The sequence below is a fragment of the Zosterops lateralis genome, assembly GCF_965231275.1.
Source record: "Zosterops lateralis genome assembly, chromosome: 3".
Taxonomy (NCBI): Eukaryota; Metazoa; Chordata; class Aves; order Passeriformes; family Zosteropidae; genus Zosterops; species Zosterops lateralis.
This window is the reverse complement of record NC_139764.1, coordinates 106583534-106601880: the sequence shown is the minus strand read 5'-3', so window position 1 is coordinate 106601880 and position 18347 is coordinate 106583534. Positions and strand designations below refer to the sequence as shown.

The 18347-nt window shown below is 39.0% G+C and overlaps 1 protein-coding gene across 1 annotated transcript in view; it reads right to left on the bottom strand.

Moving 5' to 3' along the window:
* Nucleotides 1–18347, bottom strand: part of KLHL29 (kelch like family member 29) — a 389156-nt gene that overhangs the window by 68885 nt on the left and 301924 nt on the right. Inside the window, exon 6 of the mRNA XM_083857762.1 lies at nt 1387–1525. Coding sequence (XP_083713888.1) covers nt 1387–1525 — 139 coding nt within the window. The remainder of the gene's footprint in view (nt 1–1386; nt 1526–18347) is intronic.

The following is an 18347-nucleotide window of genomic DNA, read 5'->3' as shown; positions in this document are numbered from 1 at the left end:
GTTCTATGATTTTTCTTTTCCTGTAGACTCTATTCTTTATCACCCTGAAAAGCATATACTGTAGCCTTAACAATTAAATAATAATGACTAGACAGAAGAGAAAGGACAGGAGAGATCTGGCATAGCTACTGCTAGCAATCATTAGATTTACAGAGGGGAAAAGACATGCTTCCTAGGCCAACATATTTTTTATGAATAATTGATAAGGCAGTCAGTACAGTTATATCACAGAAATGTAATATATATCCATAATTATAGAACCAGCTTTGTGCAAAAGGACACAATACACTGAAAGGAGATACCAGCCAATATGCCATCCTGAAATAAAATACAGTCACTATTGTGTTAGTTGGCAAAATTTAAATACAGGATTTGAAGCAAGCAAAATGTTCTTTAATCCCATTTTTTAGCACAGTCCAGGCTCAGTCTGCTCAGGAAAATACTGCAAGGCAAAATCAGCAGCTGCATTAATTTGCTGATGATTGAGAGAAAAATGAAAGTTATCCTCGATCTTTTTTTCTCCCTACTTGCTACTCTAACTTACTAATAATACGAGAATACCAATTTATTCTTATGCAAGTATATGAAGCATACAAATTGAAAAATCAATGTAATGGAAAAAAAAGATTATCATGCACTGTTTAGAATCAATCAGCTAGAAACAGAGGGGGAAAATGCGAAGGTGGAGACACGACGTTTAGAAAATGTACATACTGTACCTACCCTGAGCTGAAGTGTTTGCATGAAAAACCTACTGTTAGTCCAACATGCAGACTGAGCTACATCTTGACCAGAAAATCATCTTATTTCCAATTTTTTTCTAGAGAAATTAATCAATTGTCTTTTCTTCTTTTAGAGGTCCCCCCAAAAATAAAAATATCAATCCCTTTGCCCATAAAAGCCACACAAAACTATGTAACAAAGATTTTGGGGTGAAGGGATTACAGTACTCCAAATGCTTTTATTTGCACGATGTCTCTGCACCGTTCACCTGAATGCTGATGGCCTTTTGCAGCCAGAAGCACAGACTTTTGTCATGTGTGACAGAGTCCCTTGCAAACATCGACAGCAGTAGTGTTTAGTTGTGGACTGAATCGCCATTAGCAGTGAAGTTTAAATCTTAGATCTCTCAGTGGTGGAACACTTTCTTCGGCCAAAACCAGCCTCTACTCATCAGAAATAATTACACTGTACGAGTCAGATGTGTAACAAATGGATCTGAGTCTCAGTTTGGAAATACATTCAGAGGAGGTGGAAAGAATGGCTACTGGCTCTGTGACAGGAGATTCAATCTTCATAAACCTGCAAGAGAGGGGAGGAAAAAAAAGCGACACAAATGCGCCCTACAAAAGAACAGAGCAGATCACAGCTGGAAGGAAGGCAAACCTTTTAATCAGGTCCTTGAAATACAAGCTGCAGGAAGCTAGAACATTTTGGTGGACTTCAAACTCTTTGCCTTCAACAATAATTTTCAGGTCTGTAAACTCTTTCGCTCTGCGTTGCTGGTTCAACTCCTTCAACATTTCTGCAGAACAGAGAAGACAGACAGTGCCAGGGTTCCCATTAAGAGTTTTTTTTTATTTTTACTTTTTACTTTTCATTTTTTTTTGTAAAGAAGTAGAGAAACAGGAAACAATTGATATTTTTGTTGGCAAGATTGGCTCAACACAGACAGTCAGAAGTTACAAACATAACATATTAAAAAAAAGAAAAAGAAAAAAGCAGGAACCAGTAGGTCTAAACAACTGAAATATATATACACAGAAAAAAAAAGCAAAAACAATTCCTAAATTTGGAAGGGTTAAAAATGAAAATAAAATATTTCAGCATTAGCAAATCAGAAACACAGAGAATGCATTATCACAGAAATGTTAAAATAATTTGTTATAATCAAAATCAAGAGCTAATGAATTTCTATCCAAATGGAAATAAGTTTTGAACATACTAGAATAATATTAGTAAAAATGGTATTATGATGCAGTATGAACTGGATATGGGTCAAAATAACAAAACCACAAGACCTGCAAAAATAACTTCTCCTTAACATAGTAAAAATGTGTTAAGCCTCTCAGTTAATATAAAAAATAGCAGTTCCAAATAATATATAAATTACAGTGCATAGAAAATTAGCTAAATTAACAATGCACCTTGCAATATACCTCAGCTATATAGATTACAATTGTATATGTTTCAGAATTACCTTAAAAGCATCCTTATGATAAAAAAAAATCTCATGCAGAGAATAAATTACTGCCTTTTATAGCAATTCCTATTTTTTGCACTCCAAGGATTTTTACCATCACAGCATTTTTATTTTTTAGCCTTCAATGGCTTCATTTACAGCAACAATCAACTTTCACACATCATGAAAGAATCATAATGATTAAAATAACCTATGAAAGTGTTTCCATCCTGCAATAAAGCACCTACCTTGCGTGATGCCTCCTTTTATAGAGCCTATTGGTGCTAACAGAATGAAATGATAGCATGCCACGTCTCCACGTGGGGATGGGAACTACTAAGCAACCTACATGTTTTATATGCTGCCTGGACTTTTAAGGCTAAGACTTCCCTCCAACTTTGCAGACCAAAGTGGCTATCAAGATGAGTAATATACTTTTCACCTGGGCAATAGCCTGGCGGTTCAGAAGCCAGTGATCAAGATGACAGAAGAGCTGATTTTAAATACTAAAGGACTTTGGTTTTATTTTATGTTTGCAATAGGTCAAGGTTCTCATTTCCTCAGTGTAACACCCTGAACATATTCCTCTTCAGACAAATCTGTAAATCAACAACAGTTCCTTACATGGAGTTCTTATATGAAGTAAAAGGGACCTCGAGGGTGTGTAACTGTGCTCAAAGCTACTGACAAGGCTTGAGCAAGAGCTGCCAAAGCATTGCCAAAGGATCTCATGGTGAAACCCAGACCCAAATACTCCCTGTGCTCTCCTGCTTCCCCAGGGAAACTCAACAGGAAACATTTCACCCAAGCACTACTGTTTAATGACACAAAAGCATGCAAATATACATCTGTTTAATGAAAAGAAATTGAAGCTCTCCCAGGCCCCAACATCTGTGGTGCATATTTTTCAGGCCTAAGTAAATAAATGTCACCTTGCACATTTATGTCTTTTTAATGGAAACACAGTAGTGTCTGAAAGGCTAATTATTCTGTGCTGAAATGGGTCAGTGCTCTCCAGAGAGCAAGCAGATCATTAGAGAGGGCACAGAAATAACAGCAGGCTTTTGTCAGATCTATAACAGGGGAAAATAAACCACTCTGTCCTGTGGGTGCTACTGCAGGGACTATTTTTAACAAATTCAGCTGAGGTAAAGCACAATGATACATTTTGAGCAAAACTTAAAATGGGATCTGAATGTTCACTCCTGTGCAGAGGAGTCTCAGGCTTTTGCCAGGAGTGTGATACCTGAAGTGTCACTGCACAATGAACACTTTGGGGGCCTCAGCTAAAGACAAACCTACCCCAAGGATGGTTTGGGCACAAGGGTTGTTATATTTGATTGAGGGTCAAAGTGACTGAGGTCTCTGGTTTCACAGGAACAGCACCAGCTGCTTTATCAGTTGTATATATTTTTGGTGTCCCTTTTATTTTTCTGTCCCTCTTCACGTATGAACATTTTTTTTCCTTTCTCTGCCATGGTCCATTTTCTCAGTTTCATTTACAGCAACGACATTTCCCTCACACCAATTTCCTATCATTTCATGTCTTACTTTCCCCTCTAAACTTTCTGATACTCTCTCCCCTTTTCAAATTTACCCAACCACTGTCCTTGACCCCCATTTGCACTTTTCCTAAGTTCCTGTTCAAGTTCCATTTCTCTTGTATCTGTGACTTTACAACCTTCCTTGCAGAGGCCTTTCAGGACAAGGGCTCCATCCATGACTAAGTCATACAAGTCTAAGATTACGCTTACACGGAGGGTCAATCTCCACCTCACCTCATTCCATTTCCCTCTTTTAAAGCTCATGATCAATTATTATGGTGTTCAAAGGGCACAACTGTATGAATAGTAACTTCACAGATAGATCCTGTGGAAGAGGAGAGGAGAGGAGAGGAGAGGAGAGGAGAGGAGAGGGAACAGAGTTTAGTTGTACTCTTGAATGGGCTTGTACTCTTGAACGGGGTTTTAGAAAGTGAGCACAGGGTAAACAGGACAGTACAGACCATCCTGGAACTCCTGACTGTGGCCAAGATTACTGAAAAACAAGACAAAGCTCAGCCACTGTACCCATTGATGCTGTGTTCTCTGTGCTGCCTCCAGTACTGTGAGAGCTGGTTTGAGCATGTAAGTCCCCAAAGAGCTCCCACAGGTAATGGGATCATTATCTGGACTTGCTGAGCACCCTTTAATTACACTCAGTCCTGGGCACAGCTTCTATCTATGCTCTTTACACACTTGAATGTGCTTTATGCTGCATGCATTCATTAAGGGATGCAAACCAGAAAACAGGTCTGGAGCAGTGATGCAATTCAGCTCATAAAAGCCCAGAAATCAGAACAAGTTCTAATCAGAAACCAAAGCTCCTCTTTTTCCTGCTTTTTTTCTGCCTTTTTCCTACAGACATTTGGAGGCTGTGATTCCCTCCTTGTTCCCCTAAATTGCTATAGTGCTGCCCACAGAGAGATGACTATGAATTGTCCTGAATTTTTGCAGCTCAGTATCTGAACTAGAAAGAGGAGAGGCAGGTGGAGAGGAGAAGGAAGTCAGGAGACTGCATTGATTCATCGATCTTCCTCGCTCAGGCTCCTTTGTATTACTAAATAACTAGCAGGCATTAGTATTGGACACAAGGTTATATCAGAATGGGCCCTCATTCTCAGAGTATTTGTAATGCTCACACTGTGCTTAGCCAGGCATTAATGATTTATGAGGACTCAGGATGAGTTGCAAAACAAATTTTTTCACCAGGTAATAATGCCTGCCGATGAGTTGTAAAAGAAGAGACAACACAGTGCAGTCCTGGCAGTGAAAAATGACCTCAGCTGGCTCCTGCTAGTCCCTCTTCTGGGCTCCTCCTAATTTTCAGCATTTCCTCAAACAAATGGAATTTCCTGAAACCTTCAAAAAGAGATGTGCTGGGAATTTCCTACCAGTTATTTATTCCTCTAATTTCTTTGTTCTAATGCACTTTATTTTCTTTGGGTTCCCCCCCCATTTGACAATTTGTTTTATTAAGAGATCCAGGTAAAAATGAAGTGCAAGGACAGTTAAGGTGCAAGGTTTCAGCAGGGTGAGCTCCGATGTTTCTTCCCCTCAGTGAATCACAGCCACTGCTCTACCCTAGTGCAAGGGATTTTCCCTTCTTGCCACAGGTGCACACACACTGGAATGAGATTTTGAAACTAAGCCAGTCCTTTCTGTCCCCTTCTTCATGAGTGATGCTACATCATTCTCAGTGAAAGACTGGTTGAATACTTTCTTCATAAAGATCTGCACAAGAGACACCCCAAAATGACATGAGCTACATAGTGGCTGAACCTAAAGGAGACTTGACCTGAAACCTGTAACTGAACATCTCTGTGGAGCTTGTGAGAGGCAGCATTTTCTGTCTTGCCATTATCATTGCTTGGGGCCATTTAATATAATTATATTGAGAGTCCCAGAGACAATATAGGTCAGAAGGTGTAAGCCACTTTCCTCAGGTCAGGAACAGAGCCAGGAAGAATTCAGAAGCTTTGATTCTTGGTCCCCAGCTCCAGCTCCATCACACCACATTTTCTCCCTCTTAATTAATGGACAAATTACAAATTAAACTATAGAGCCCATAAGTTTTGGATCAAGTACAGGACCAAGCACAACTGTGTAATAGTGTAGATCAAGTAACAGGAAAAGACATTATATGGTGAGTATTTTTAAAAATTACTTATAATGAGAAATAAAAAAGACAAGGAACTTATTCCCAAAGTTTATTTATTCTGTATTTTAAGCACAGTGAAAACTGGATACTTAAAGACCCTCTCTAATGCACATTCCCATGGCACAATGGAAGCTCTCAGGTTTCTTCAGATTTTTAATAAAGTACTCTTTACTTAAATTCTAGTAGATAAAGCTTTAAAAGGGGGCAGCAAAAACTAAAATATAATGAGCTATAAAAGATGGAAGAATAAGTTTTACAAACAGCTTTTAAAATAATTTACTTGGGAAAACTAACCTCATATAAAACTGTAAAGGGTAATTGATAAAACATCACTAATTATTCTTGTGAGGAATGTGTAAGAGACCAGTGCTTGCTCACACAGGCTCATGCTTTTGTGATTGAGACAGAAAATGTGGGAAAGCCAAGAAAAGTTACCAGAAGGAAAATCCAAGTACCTTCTTCCCTTAGTAAGTATGGAGATTAATTCCCAAGGTTATGCTCTAGTTATGCAAAACAATAATTTTAACCAATAAATGCCAGCACTGCCCACACTTGCTTATTTTTATAGTGGTAGAGATATAAGAAACTGTATCATGAAGCAGAAGATCTAGAAGTCAAACAGGAGCTGTGAGTGACAGGAAGGAGTTTACCATGGTGAACCCTTCCCACGTGAACCACACAAGAACTTAGGATTTTTTGTCACTTCGACAAGTCTCTCATTCTCCTCAGTACAACATCCACAGACACACAGAGAACCCCAAAGCCTGCAGAGCACCCCAATAACCTGCTGAATGTATCCTCCTGTTGTTGATATGTGGCTTGAAGCAGCTGCAGAGAGGTAACAGCTCAATGCCCAGCTGCCTCATTAGGCCAGGCTGATGAAGTTAAGCAGACACACTTGGCACTGCAGTGGCTGATGCTGTTCTCTACTCCTCCAGACACCCTGACCTGCCAGACCAGGATGAACATCATCCATCCCTTAATGGCTCCCATGATATTCAGCATGGGGGTTAGTTATTTCCCAGTTGACAAATACAAAAATCAGCTACAGCTTATTCCCTGTGATGTGAAGACAAGCACACACCTCTGGAGAACAGCTTTTTACTTGGGACTGAAGGTATGAAACAGGTCCTTTAATCTCTTTTGGCCTGAAAGAAAAGTGAAAGGGAAATGCATGAAGCCTGGTGAGAATCGCTTACAGATGAAGATGTTTCAGATCATAGAATAGCCTGAGTTGGAAGGGACTCCCAAAAATCACAGAGTCCAACTCCCAGCCCTGCACAGGACAGCCCCAAGAATACTTGTATATTATAATACTAATATACCCCAGGAATACTGAACACTTCTTGAACTCTGTCAGGCTTGGTGCTGTGACCACTGCCCTGGGAAACCTATTCCGGTGCTCAGCCACCCTCTGGGGGAAGAACCCCTGTGATCTTCAGTTTCCTTCCTGGACCCTGAAGATCATACATCCAGTTACCAGGACTGTCTCTGCAGTTGTATAAAGACAGAGCTTGTCTCAGGCACAAGGCAAACAGTTCTGTGTGCTTGGACAGGTAGGATGTACTGTCTCTCCCCAGGGATTACCAAGGGAGATTAAATAATTAGTTGGGACCACACAGTCATTTATTTTCCTTTTGCAGAAGGAGGGAACTAATATGTTGCAGATAAATACTTCTACCTTGTTTTTCTTATTGCATTTCAATTTCAGTTGAACTTCTTTACCAAGAGCAGGAGAAGGAGTGTAAGAAAGCTGTGACTGCCTGTGCAAGGATCCTTTATTGGAGGGATGGGGGAGGGAGACCAACGGTGAAGCACTCTCACTCTGGACTGAACTCTGAAGAGCCAAGGCTGCTAAAGGCTGGGGATAGAGCTGCAAAATACTGTCTGCATGATACTGGTGTGCCCAGTCCTCCTCTCACAGTCTCTTATTAATTATGGAATTTCCAAAGGACACCATCCTGCACCCAAGGCACGTGAAAATGCTCCACTGGTTCTGGATATCTCCTGCATATTTTGCTTTCCTAAGCCCTTAAGCCAGATAAAATGAACTGAGAAAAGCTCAATACTGACTATGAGCATGGCAAGGCCGTGCCCTGACGAGTCTGTGCTACCCAGCTACACACCCTGGTGAAGATGGAGCATATGCTGATGGAGAGGCATCACTGCTGGCACAGCTACACCAGCCCCTGAACAAAGCCAACGGGAGTCATCTTCTGCTGGGTTTTGTCAGCACAGCAATGTGAAATGCAAGGTGTGAAGTTGTCATACTCCAAGCTGACACAGCCACGGCAGTAGGACTCTGTAGTGCAGACCAACCTGTCTAGACCTTCGTTGTGTTGACACTGCTAGACACCTGTGCTGCTAAAGAAAACAGTAACAGATGCTGGAGAGTTGGAAAATATTTTTAAATCCTGCTGAACACTGCGTATGTGGCTGTGTATGACAATTCCACTCGAAGGATTGTTGGCAATGAGATGCCCTGTTGTGCTAAGTAATTTTTTGTTGTTCACACAGGCAAATTCTTCTCACCTTATGACGAGAAAGAGTCAACAAAGTCAGCTGTGGTGATTACTCTCTTGAGGAAGACAAACTGCAACTCTATGTGTAAATGGAACCTTTCTAAATATACTAAAAACTCAGGGAAGTCACTGTAACATGTTTTGAAACTAATTTTCAGGCTATTATCATCACTGGAACTGACATTAGGAGGTACCTCAAGGCTGCCTTCACACATTACAGAGCATTACAGAGTTGATATTTCCCTATATTAGCCCACAGAACTATTTCAACATATTTTCTGATTATATTCAGAGACAAACTACACCCTTAGTCTCTAGGGGGAAAATAACTCCAAAGCTTTAGATGCAACTTTAGAGAGATTTTGGTACCACAGTTATGCATTAAAATAATAAAAAAGGAGTCTGAGGGCCAGAATGCCTTTGCTGCTTTGATTTATGAACTAAAGTCTTCTATGGTATCCATGCCTGCTAATTTATAATCAAACAGGGTTACAAATGCAGAGTGAGCATATGTGACTGGGTTTGAAAATGAACTGCATTTATATTACATAGATGGATGCAAAGAATGAGAAAAGAATTCGGTGACAATATGATCTCTTTTATTTTCCAACGCACACTGTGATCCATGTAAGGAAAGGCAGCAAGACCAAAGGACCCAGCATAAAAATACCCACTGAGATGCTGAGATAAAGATGTAGCTTCCTATATCAGGATGTGCTGGGTTATTTTTTTTTTCAGGATTCACCCCTGATTAAATACAAAGTTGGCTGCAGCCTGTTCTATATTGGCCAAGGCAAACAAAGCCCAGGAGATCCCAGCAAACTGCCAGTCTGGTCCCCTCTCCACATATAACATGCCACTATGTCAGTTAGCACTGTAACTTGATTTCCAGGCAGACAATAATTTTCTCTGGAGACAAAATGAGAGAGACAGGCAGAAAGAGAAGGAAAAAAAAATCCAATCTGTGAGCACTGGAAATTCAGAATAGCCCAGATTCAAAGGGAAATTTAATTCTGATTGTCTTATTTACTAGTAGGCAGACCTGAATATCAATCCACATTTAAGGGAAGGCTAAAATATTTATTACTACATGGTCTGGGATGAAGTCAGTATTATGCTAATTGCTTGTAGCAGAAGACTAAGAGATAGCTTTTGGACCTTTTTGATCTTTTTATGTAGTGCAAGGCACTACATAAACGTTTTCCAGTTTTGAAGACTTTGAACAAGCAGCACCCATCTGTGAAATGGATGGTGTGATCACCAACAGGCTCCTGACACGGCAGCAACAGTGAAACACTGACCAGCTTTGGTGCCAGTTGTGTGTTGTTAACAGCAGCCACAGGCACATCTGCACCACCAGCCAGCAAACACAATGCTTGTGTTTCAAAAGAAAAAAAAAGAAAAAGAAAAAAAAATATTTCTGAAAACAACTCAGTGATGTATCCAGAACAAATTGCATCTATTAGACCAAAAAACCCCAAACCCCAAAATACCACAATTCTAAGGTGTAACACCTGACAATCAAAGACTTCAAAGCACTTAACATACATTAATTAGCAAGGATGAGGCTGCTCCTCTGCCCATTGTAAACAAAGCAGTGCTGCCCAGCTTCAACAGGGACAGGGCTTCAGCTTTTCATAAAACGTACAGAAGTGTAATCAACGTAAGTCTTTGAAATACATTTTTACTAGACAGTGGTTATGCACATATTTTCTAACATTCACATACTGCTGTACAGGATGCCTAATGAAAGCAAATAAAAGCATTCAAATCTTGAGCACTGAAATCTCACCCTTTCAGAAGATATTACACATCATCTATAAATAACAAAGTATTAAATCTCACTATTTAGGCCTATATACTCAGTGGATGGTTTAGTACAGGGCATGTGTTATGCACTGGGTTAAACGCATGTGACAGTATTTCTTGGTCCAGTGGACATCTTATATCACAGAGAACTGCTTTTTTTGAATGTGTCCCCACAATAAGTCATAGTGATTCATTACACTATCAGACTAGATAAATGTAATCAAATACTGCAAAATAATAATAATAATAAAAAGAAAGAGAGAGAGAAAATGCTCTCTTGTCAAATCTAGGCCATCCCTGGGGTATTCTGCAATCCAACAACTCCAGCAACTGGTTCCCTGCTGTGTACCTTCAGCAGGTGTGGGGGGCTGCAATCATGACTATTCACGACTACAGAAGTTATTGTAGTAGTTAAATACAGGGCTGTTAACTCACCTAAGAATCACAAATGACTACAGGCTTGGAAAAAAAATGATAAATAAGCTAGTTTTTGGGCCCCCTGAGCTTTAAGAACATGGTATTTTATGTTAAAAAAGCCATAATTTGTGTCAAGATTTCCTCTGAACATCATCCTACTTACAATAATTTCAAATCTCTAGATTCTATCAGTCCTGAAGATGTGAAAGACTTTATAATTATTTTTTTTCTCCCACATTTTAAAGCACTGCAAAGTTTTCAAAGTCTAATGGTACTGTAGCTGTTTAAGAAACATTTTGAAAAATGTCCTTCTCACTTCTGCCAAACTAATGTTTTCCTGTAATAGGGTAAAACCATGATTTTTAACCCTTTATTTTTAAGCAAACTTCTTGGAAGGTATTGCTGTTATTATTAAGAATTCTGGATAAATCCTAGTAAAGTCACTTCCCAGTATCCGTGGTGCCTGAGTAGGGGGTTTGTACAGTATGGCAAGAGAATATGAGCCATAACTAGCTGATAATGTAAGAAACCATTTAACTGTGAATGTTGTTTCTATTCATAGAGAATTAAGTTATCAGGATGTGCTTAAGTAGCTGCCTTACCAAACTCAGAATTAAAAAAAAAAAAAAAAAAAAAAAAAAAAAAAAAAAAAAAAAAAAAAAAAAAAAAGAAGAAAGAAGAGAGACACTTTTAAGAAGTCTGTTGAGATTAAAGAACACAGATTTATTTAATGAGTATTAAAATTTATGGGCTCTCTAAGAATTAAGCAAGCTTATAAAGACTTTTGAGAGCTGAATGGCTTTCACATAATGAAGATGGTTGATAAGACTTGGCTAGAACATTTCAAAAACAAACGAAAACAAAGGAACACCTCAGAAAACACGGTGATCAAGTCAAAAATTTCAACTGCGAAGGCAATACACAAATCTCACAATCATTTCATAATCCGAAAACGCTACTACAACCAACCCGCAAAGGTGCTGAACCCATGAAAGGATGACAACGGGCAATTTCGAATCTAGACAAGCATGAAAGAAGCGTGTTTTTCTCCTTCTGTGTAGTTATGGCAACAGAGAGATATAAAACCCCTCCTAACTGAACAAGGGCTTTTTTCCTCTCTCTGCTCCCATCCGCAACTTTACAGCTGTCACCACAAGTCATCGCGCTCGCCCTGGCGCGCCAGCAGGCAGCGAGCCGGCATCTGAGGAGAGCGGAGAACAAAAGCGCCTGCAACGCAGCTCCAGTTCAAATGACAGCCTCACCAGGGCTCCAGCCCGCACTGGGAAGACAAAGTTGTAAAGTTTCACAAAAGAATTGAAGTGAATTTCTTCTCTGGATGTCCTAGTGGGAAATCAAAGATCTGTTTTAATTTAAGGTACTTGCGGCTTTTCTTGCCTAATGACCGAAATGTCTGGAACAAGAGCTGCTCGACAGCAGTTTGCAGGTTTACAGGGGTCCATAAAACCACTTGCACTGATCTGAAAAGCCACATACACAGAAAAGCATTAACTGTTTCCACTTTTGAATGTGGGTATTAAAGATAGTGAAATGTAAGAAATGTGGAGGCCTGGGAGGTATCTTTGAAAACTATTGTTGAGACTGAGGATTCTGGAGAGAGGATATGTTAGAGATTCAGGCCAACAGAAAATAACAGGATTTAATTTAGACAGAAGATTCTTGATGGGAATTGATAGATGTTCATGCATAAGCTACTCTACTGATCTGTGACACACAAAACCAGGACGTAAAACCAAATTAGAGGAAGGCTTCCTCTGAGGTCCTCACAAAGGGCAGCCTTAAACTCAGTGATGAAAGCTCCAGAAAGGAAAATACAGGACTGGAAATGAAATAACCACCATTTATTGTCAGCAGCCTTTTGAATTTGTATTTTGCATTCCTCAGGAACAAAACAGTTAGTGATCATTTACTTTGTCTTCAATGATATTTTGCCCTATGACACAGCAGAACCTGGTGTCTCTAATCAGCCTGTGCTGTGTGTCTGAACCAGTTTCAGGGGAGGTAATTATAATTTCATCCATTTTTTCTCATGTCTCCAAACCATAAATATACACACACACACACACACACACACACACACACACACACATAATGAAGACGATGGTACTTTTACTTAAGCATGTGGCAATAGCAGTTTATGTGTACAAATTAAAAACCCTGGGAACAACCTCATTAAAAACCTACAGCTCAACTTCAAGGGCTTTGTGATTCCACCTCTCCTGTACTTGCCCTCCCTGCTCCGACAGCAGAAGGCCAACATGTATTGAAGAAGAACAAACATCTACCTGTGCAAAAGCTGCCCTTTATGTTTCACATGAAATGTCAATATTTCAAAAGCTGGTTTTGTCTTTCTAAGTACCTGTGACCCTTTCAGTGGACTGAAGATTTCATGGAGAAAGTCTTAAAAATGAAAATAATTGTTAATTTTTTTTTCCTTTGCATGTACATTTTTACTTTGCTGTAGAAAATGCCATTAATAGTGACAATATGGCACAACTGTCATGTCTCACAGTGCTGACGTCTTTAGGTTAGTTTGGAAACGTTTTTTCTAGGTCATTATTTTTAATTAATACAACGAATTAGTATATTTTTATTCAAAATGTCAAGCTGTTTTAATCATAACACAAATATGAAACATTGACCTAGAAAATAGGACATTTTTATAGTACTAAATAGCAACAACATAATTAAAAGCATGACATTCTAAAATGAAAATAGTGTATTTGACCATTTTACATCTTAATGAACTATCATATCAACTTGCTATTTAAATTTCATTAAACTGGATAACAAATATAAAATACATTTTGAAACAACATAATTTCTCATAACCAATTCTGGAAATATGTACCTTGTTAACGATGGTTAAATGACTTTTCTAATTAGTGTGATTTGGGAAAAACTGATTGAAATGGCATTTTACAGGAAAAAATAGTTTCAAGGATAATTTATTTCACTGAAGACACTGTCAATACTCCATCATGCAGTACCTACTTAGCCATAATCAGAGCTTGCCTCAGCTGTGTGGCTGTGCAGTGTCTCATGGAGTTAAACTGACACAAAGCCTTTTTAAGTGACACTGAGTATTTCCCAGTTCTAAAGCAACACACTCCTTCAACTGAGAGCAGGTTTTGGTCCCCATGGCTGTACTGTGTAAGGATTACAGTTATAGAGACACACACTTGCAATACCACCAAAGAAACATTCTTTCTTGATTTCCTGATTTTTAATCTTAATTTTCTAGTTAGCTTAACTTATGTTGTGGCTTCTGTTCAGTCTTCCTTTTTTTTTCTTTAACTGTTACACTTTTATTCTTCAGCTCCTTCTTATACACTTGTGATTTTCTCCCAGCAATAATTTTTAAAGGTAGTAATATATCATTGAGAATGTGATTAAGATAATTCAGTGCATTCCTAAGGACACCAAATTGCTCAACTGAAGGGTAATTTGGGTAGGCTGCAACTTATTTTCAAAGATTCATAATGCTGTAAATGTAAAATAAAACTGAAGGTGAAGCAGCAGCTCTGGGGTCCTTGTCTGCAAGAACTCTAAGGAATGAAAAAACCCAACAAAACCACAGAAAATGTAGATTAAATTTTTCAAAATGCCTAAATAACTTCTGAGTCTGGGACATAACAGCTCCTGAAAATTTAACCTATCTGTAATTTATCATAAAGACAAACAATGATTTCTCTTGAAATAATAGGAACAAACTGCTTCTGACTAACCAAAGTAATGTTAAAGGTTAAAAAGATAGAGCAGGAAGGCAAGAACCTACTCTTTAAAACAGCCATTCATCAGAGCTTCAAATCTCTGCTTGTTCTCCAGGGAACAGTCTGCAATGACAACTTCACACAAAAGCAGGACATCCCCTTTTGTAGGGGATTATACAATCTTGTCCTAATCACACAAATTTTACATCATTTTCACACCAATCTTTAATACTGTACCAATCTTTAATACAAGTAAAAGAAGTCAAAGTTCAGAACTCTGGAAGTTTGGAAGTGTTTACTCTAGTTATTCTTAAGTTTTCTTTCCTCTGTAGTTGATGGACTCAAGAAATAGTCCAAACCATTATTCTGTGATCCTTAGTATTCATTGTATAAATGAGAAAAATTAATATAACTCCTTAAAAACAACTGTACAGTATTGAATAGAGCTTCTGGAAAAAAAAATACATTCAATAAAGGACTCAATTGGAATCTACTTGAGGAACAATCTTTTCAAGTTCTTTTTGAAAGCAAAAAGATAATATGGTTGCTCTGCACCCACTTCTTTGGTGGCACACTGAAACAATGCCTTCCCTATACCTAAAAATTAGGAAGCAACAAAGATTTCCAGTATCACAAACTTTAAAAAAAAGTAAGGTTTTTTTTTTTTTGTTTTTAATAACTAGCAAGCCAGCTGCTGTTGATTTGTTTGGAATCTACTGAGAAACAATGCTGCTGATTATATTTTTGGGTTATTTTCTCTTTTTTTTTTCTTGGAAGAAGGCGGCCAAGTAGACTTAGAGGCAAAATTCAGATGAACAAAGCTAGGAGTAAACCTAGTGAAAAGACAGCTTGGAGCAGAATAACCACAAATACAGTAAAACTATAAAGCAAGGAAAAACAATAACAAAGCCAAAACCACACAAACCACCAACAAATAAAACCCAAAACCAAAAAATCAAACCAAACCAACAAACCAACAAACAAACAAAACAAAACAAAAAAAGAAAGGACATGGAGTTTTAAAGGCTTGTGCCAAGCCATAGAAAATGGAAGGCATGTTTTTAAGCACCAAAGGTAGAGGTCAACACCGTAAGGAAAATCTGACCCTATTAACTGTAGAAAGCATAGCTGTTTTAGGACTGTGCCAGTGGCAGAAATCAGACTGCAAATGATCAAAGAGGCTGTTTTACGCTGTAAAAAACATATACTAGCTCACATACACATAGTAAAAATGATCCAGGAACATTAACAGCAGTTATTCTGGAGTTAAATCCTTGTAGACCAGGCTAACTCTAAAATAATGCAAGTGTAAGAGATCTTTTAAAGTTACACAACTTGGTAAGTGACAGGTATGACAAGAGAAACCCTCTGCTACTTTGGACCTTCCTCAAAGAGACGCTTTTCCTCCCATGAAACAGAGTTATAACTATGCAGATGTGGCAGATGTTAGTATATGAATATTTATAAATCCAGAGGATATTCTGGTCTACCTCACCAGGCATGCTAATATTTGAATAGATTAATCAAAGCTCTGAGTTCACAAAACAAACTGCCCTCTCACCTCCTCCGAGATGGAAGTGGCTCATATTTGGAATGATGTGATGCTTGAGGTACTCAGCCCCAGAGATTGTGCCTGTATCACCTCACGGGTACTTCCAGAGCTTGGAAGGGACTGTAGGGCAGCAACACTGGGTTTCCAAAGGAGCCAGGGCATAACAGAACCACACCATGTGGTGGTGTGTGGGCATTGCTAGCTCTGGGCCAAACTCAGGCTGGTCTGGTGTGGCTGTGGTTGAGCTTACAGCTCATCCCTCTGGGAATCACTTCCAGCATTCCCAACAGATCACAGGGGTAAGCCTGCACTAGGACCTGTAACAACAAAGGCCTCATGGCTCAGTACAGCACAGTCTGGACCCATTATCTTCAGTCTCCTTGAACTCAGCTGCACTAAGTCCTCCACCGGACACCTAAAGCCAAGCACCACACATGGCCCCAAGCACTGGCCATGATACCAATAAACCCAAAAAGCATTTTTAATGGAACTTTAAAAAAATGAGGGTTTGCATGAATAGTAGCAACACAACAAATCACTTTTAACCAGAACTGAACTAAGTTTCTTTTATAGAAACATTATGTACACATCCACACACACACTGACATTGACGTTACTGTGGGAAGAATCAAAATGGCATCAAAGCAAGACTCCATCTCAAATTGCTTTTTGTGCCTCAAAAGCCAGCAGGGGAGAACAGTGTTCTGTACATGCCTATTCATTTCTACTAGACTGGAAAGTAACACACCTTTTGCCCTTCTATCAACTTCACGTGTATTTTGTACACCCATTTCAAGTTTATAATTTCACATATACATTATACATGCACTGGCAATACATAGTGTTAACTCTATCTCATTTTCCACTATTAATGATATCCCATGTAAATCAATTTTTTTAATGAGAAGAATCACAGTGGTTCTTGAGTGATGGAAAAATAATGGCATTATCTTTATTAAAATCTTTTTTCTTTTTTCTTTTTTTTTTTTTTTTTTTTTTTTTTAATGAGAAGGGGGCTATTCTTGGAAAAATCTAGAAAAAAATAAAGAAAACATCTGAGTAGATTGTCTTTTCCCAAAGCTGTGAGAAGCTAGAGAGATCTTTGATGTGTCAGCTTTGACAGTTGTTTCAGTCCACCTCTGTTAGTATTGCAGCAGACAGCTGAGGATGTGATTGCTTTCCTCACCAGTCCCTCAGGTAAAGGACAGGAGAGCACTCTTCAAAATACTGCTTATTAATATTAAATTGTAAGAAACACACTTGAAATTTTTTTTCAGAAAGCACATATTTTGGGCTGAAATTTACCAAATTTACATTTAACTAAGTAATAGGCATTTGTCCTTAATTTTGTTCTCTAGACTCCTTGGTGCAGACAGAAACAGGCTGCTCCAGTGGGGGAGTCTTCTTGCTTCTTTGGACATCTGTTTCAGCACATCTGGGTTTCCTTCAGGATTGTCCATCTATCCCTACTAAGTACAAAGGAAGAGGAGCTGATGAGCTTTGATCACCTGTCCACATTTTTCAATTCCTTTGATCCAGCTGGGTTGATGCTCATCTACCAAAAGGCAGAGATTGCTGAGGGCTCTCTGTCCCCATTGCTCCCAGTGGCCAGGGAACACTCAGGACAGGAGCTACTGGCATGAAGGACACCAGGCATATGCTGGGGACTGATTAGGACAAAAAGAGGTCTCTAGGTCTGGGGAAAATCAGCAGGTCACTTTTCACTATATGGGAAGTCACCATGAGAAATTGAAGAGGCTTCTGAAGCCATCAACTCTTTGAAAGCTCTGAAAGAAGAAGAATGTGAACTGAATGCAAAGAGGCAAATGGGATTCAAATAGAAATAGGAGAAAATTTAAGGTTTATTTTAGACAACCAAGCTGCTGAACTGGTTATAACTGAGGTGGAAAACTGTTATCACCCAAAGGCTGGATGACTACTTTTGAATAGTGGTTACATAAAAGCAAACCTTAATGGGTTCTGTTTAGCTCCTGGCCTATTCTAGTGTAACTTTTATTACAAAATTGCCATCCAGGGCCTAGGAATATTTGTCATCCAAGATTACATTGGAGAAATAGACTAATAATTCATATATCCATAGAGACTGAGGAACTGCAGTAGCATTTCAAGGAGAGGTGAGAGCTAGGTATGCATGGAAAGCCATTTATTTCTTTAAAAGCATTCAGGAATGCTTGTCTTTAATCTGAGCCACTTCTGCCAAAAAATAGTAATCTGAATGAGCACCGAATGAAAGGCAACTTTTAAGACTTTGATCTCCTTATATGTTTGTGCCGCCCTACTCCTTGATGGTTTTCCCATCCCCTAACACATGCTACTGGCTGATTTTCTTAGGAGCTGCTACTCATCCCTGTCACAGCTGGGCTGTGATCCTCAGAGCTGCTATCCCAGAGCTGCAGACTGTGCTGGCACTGCAG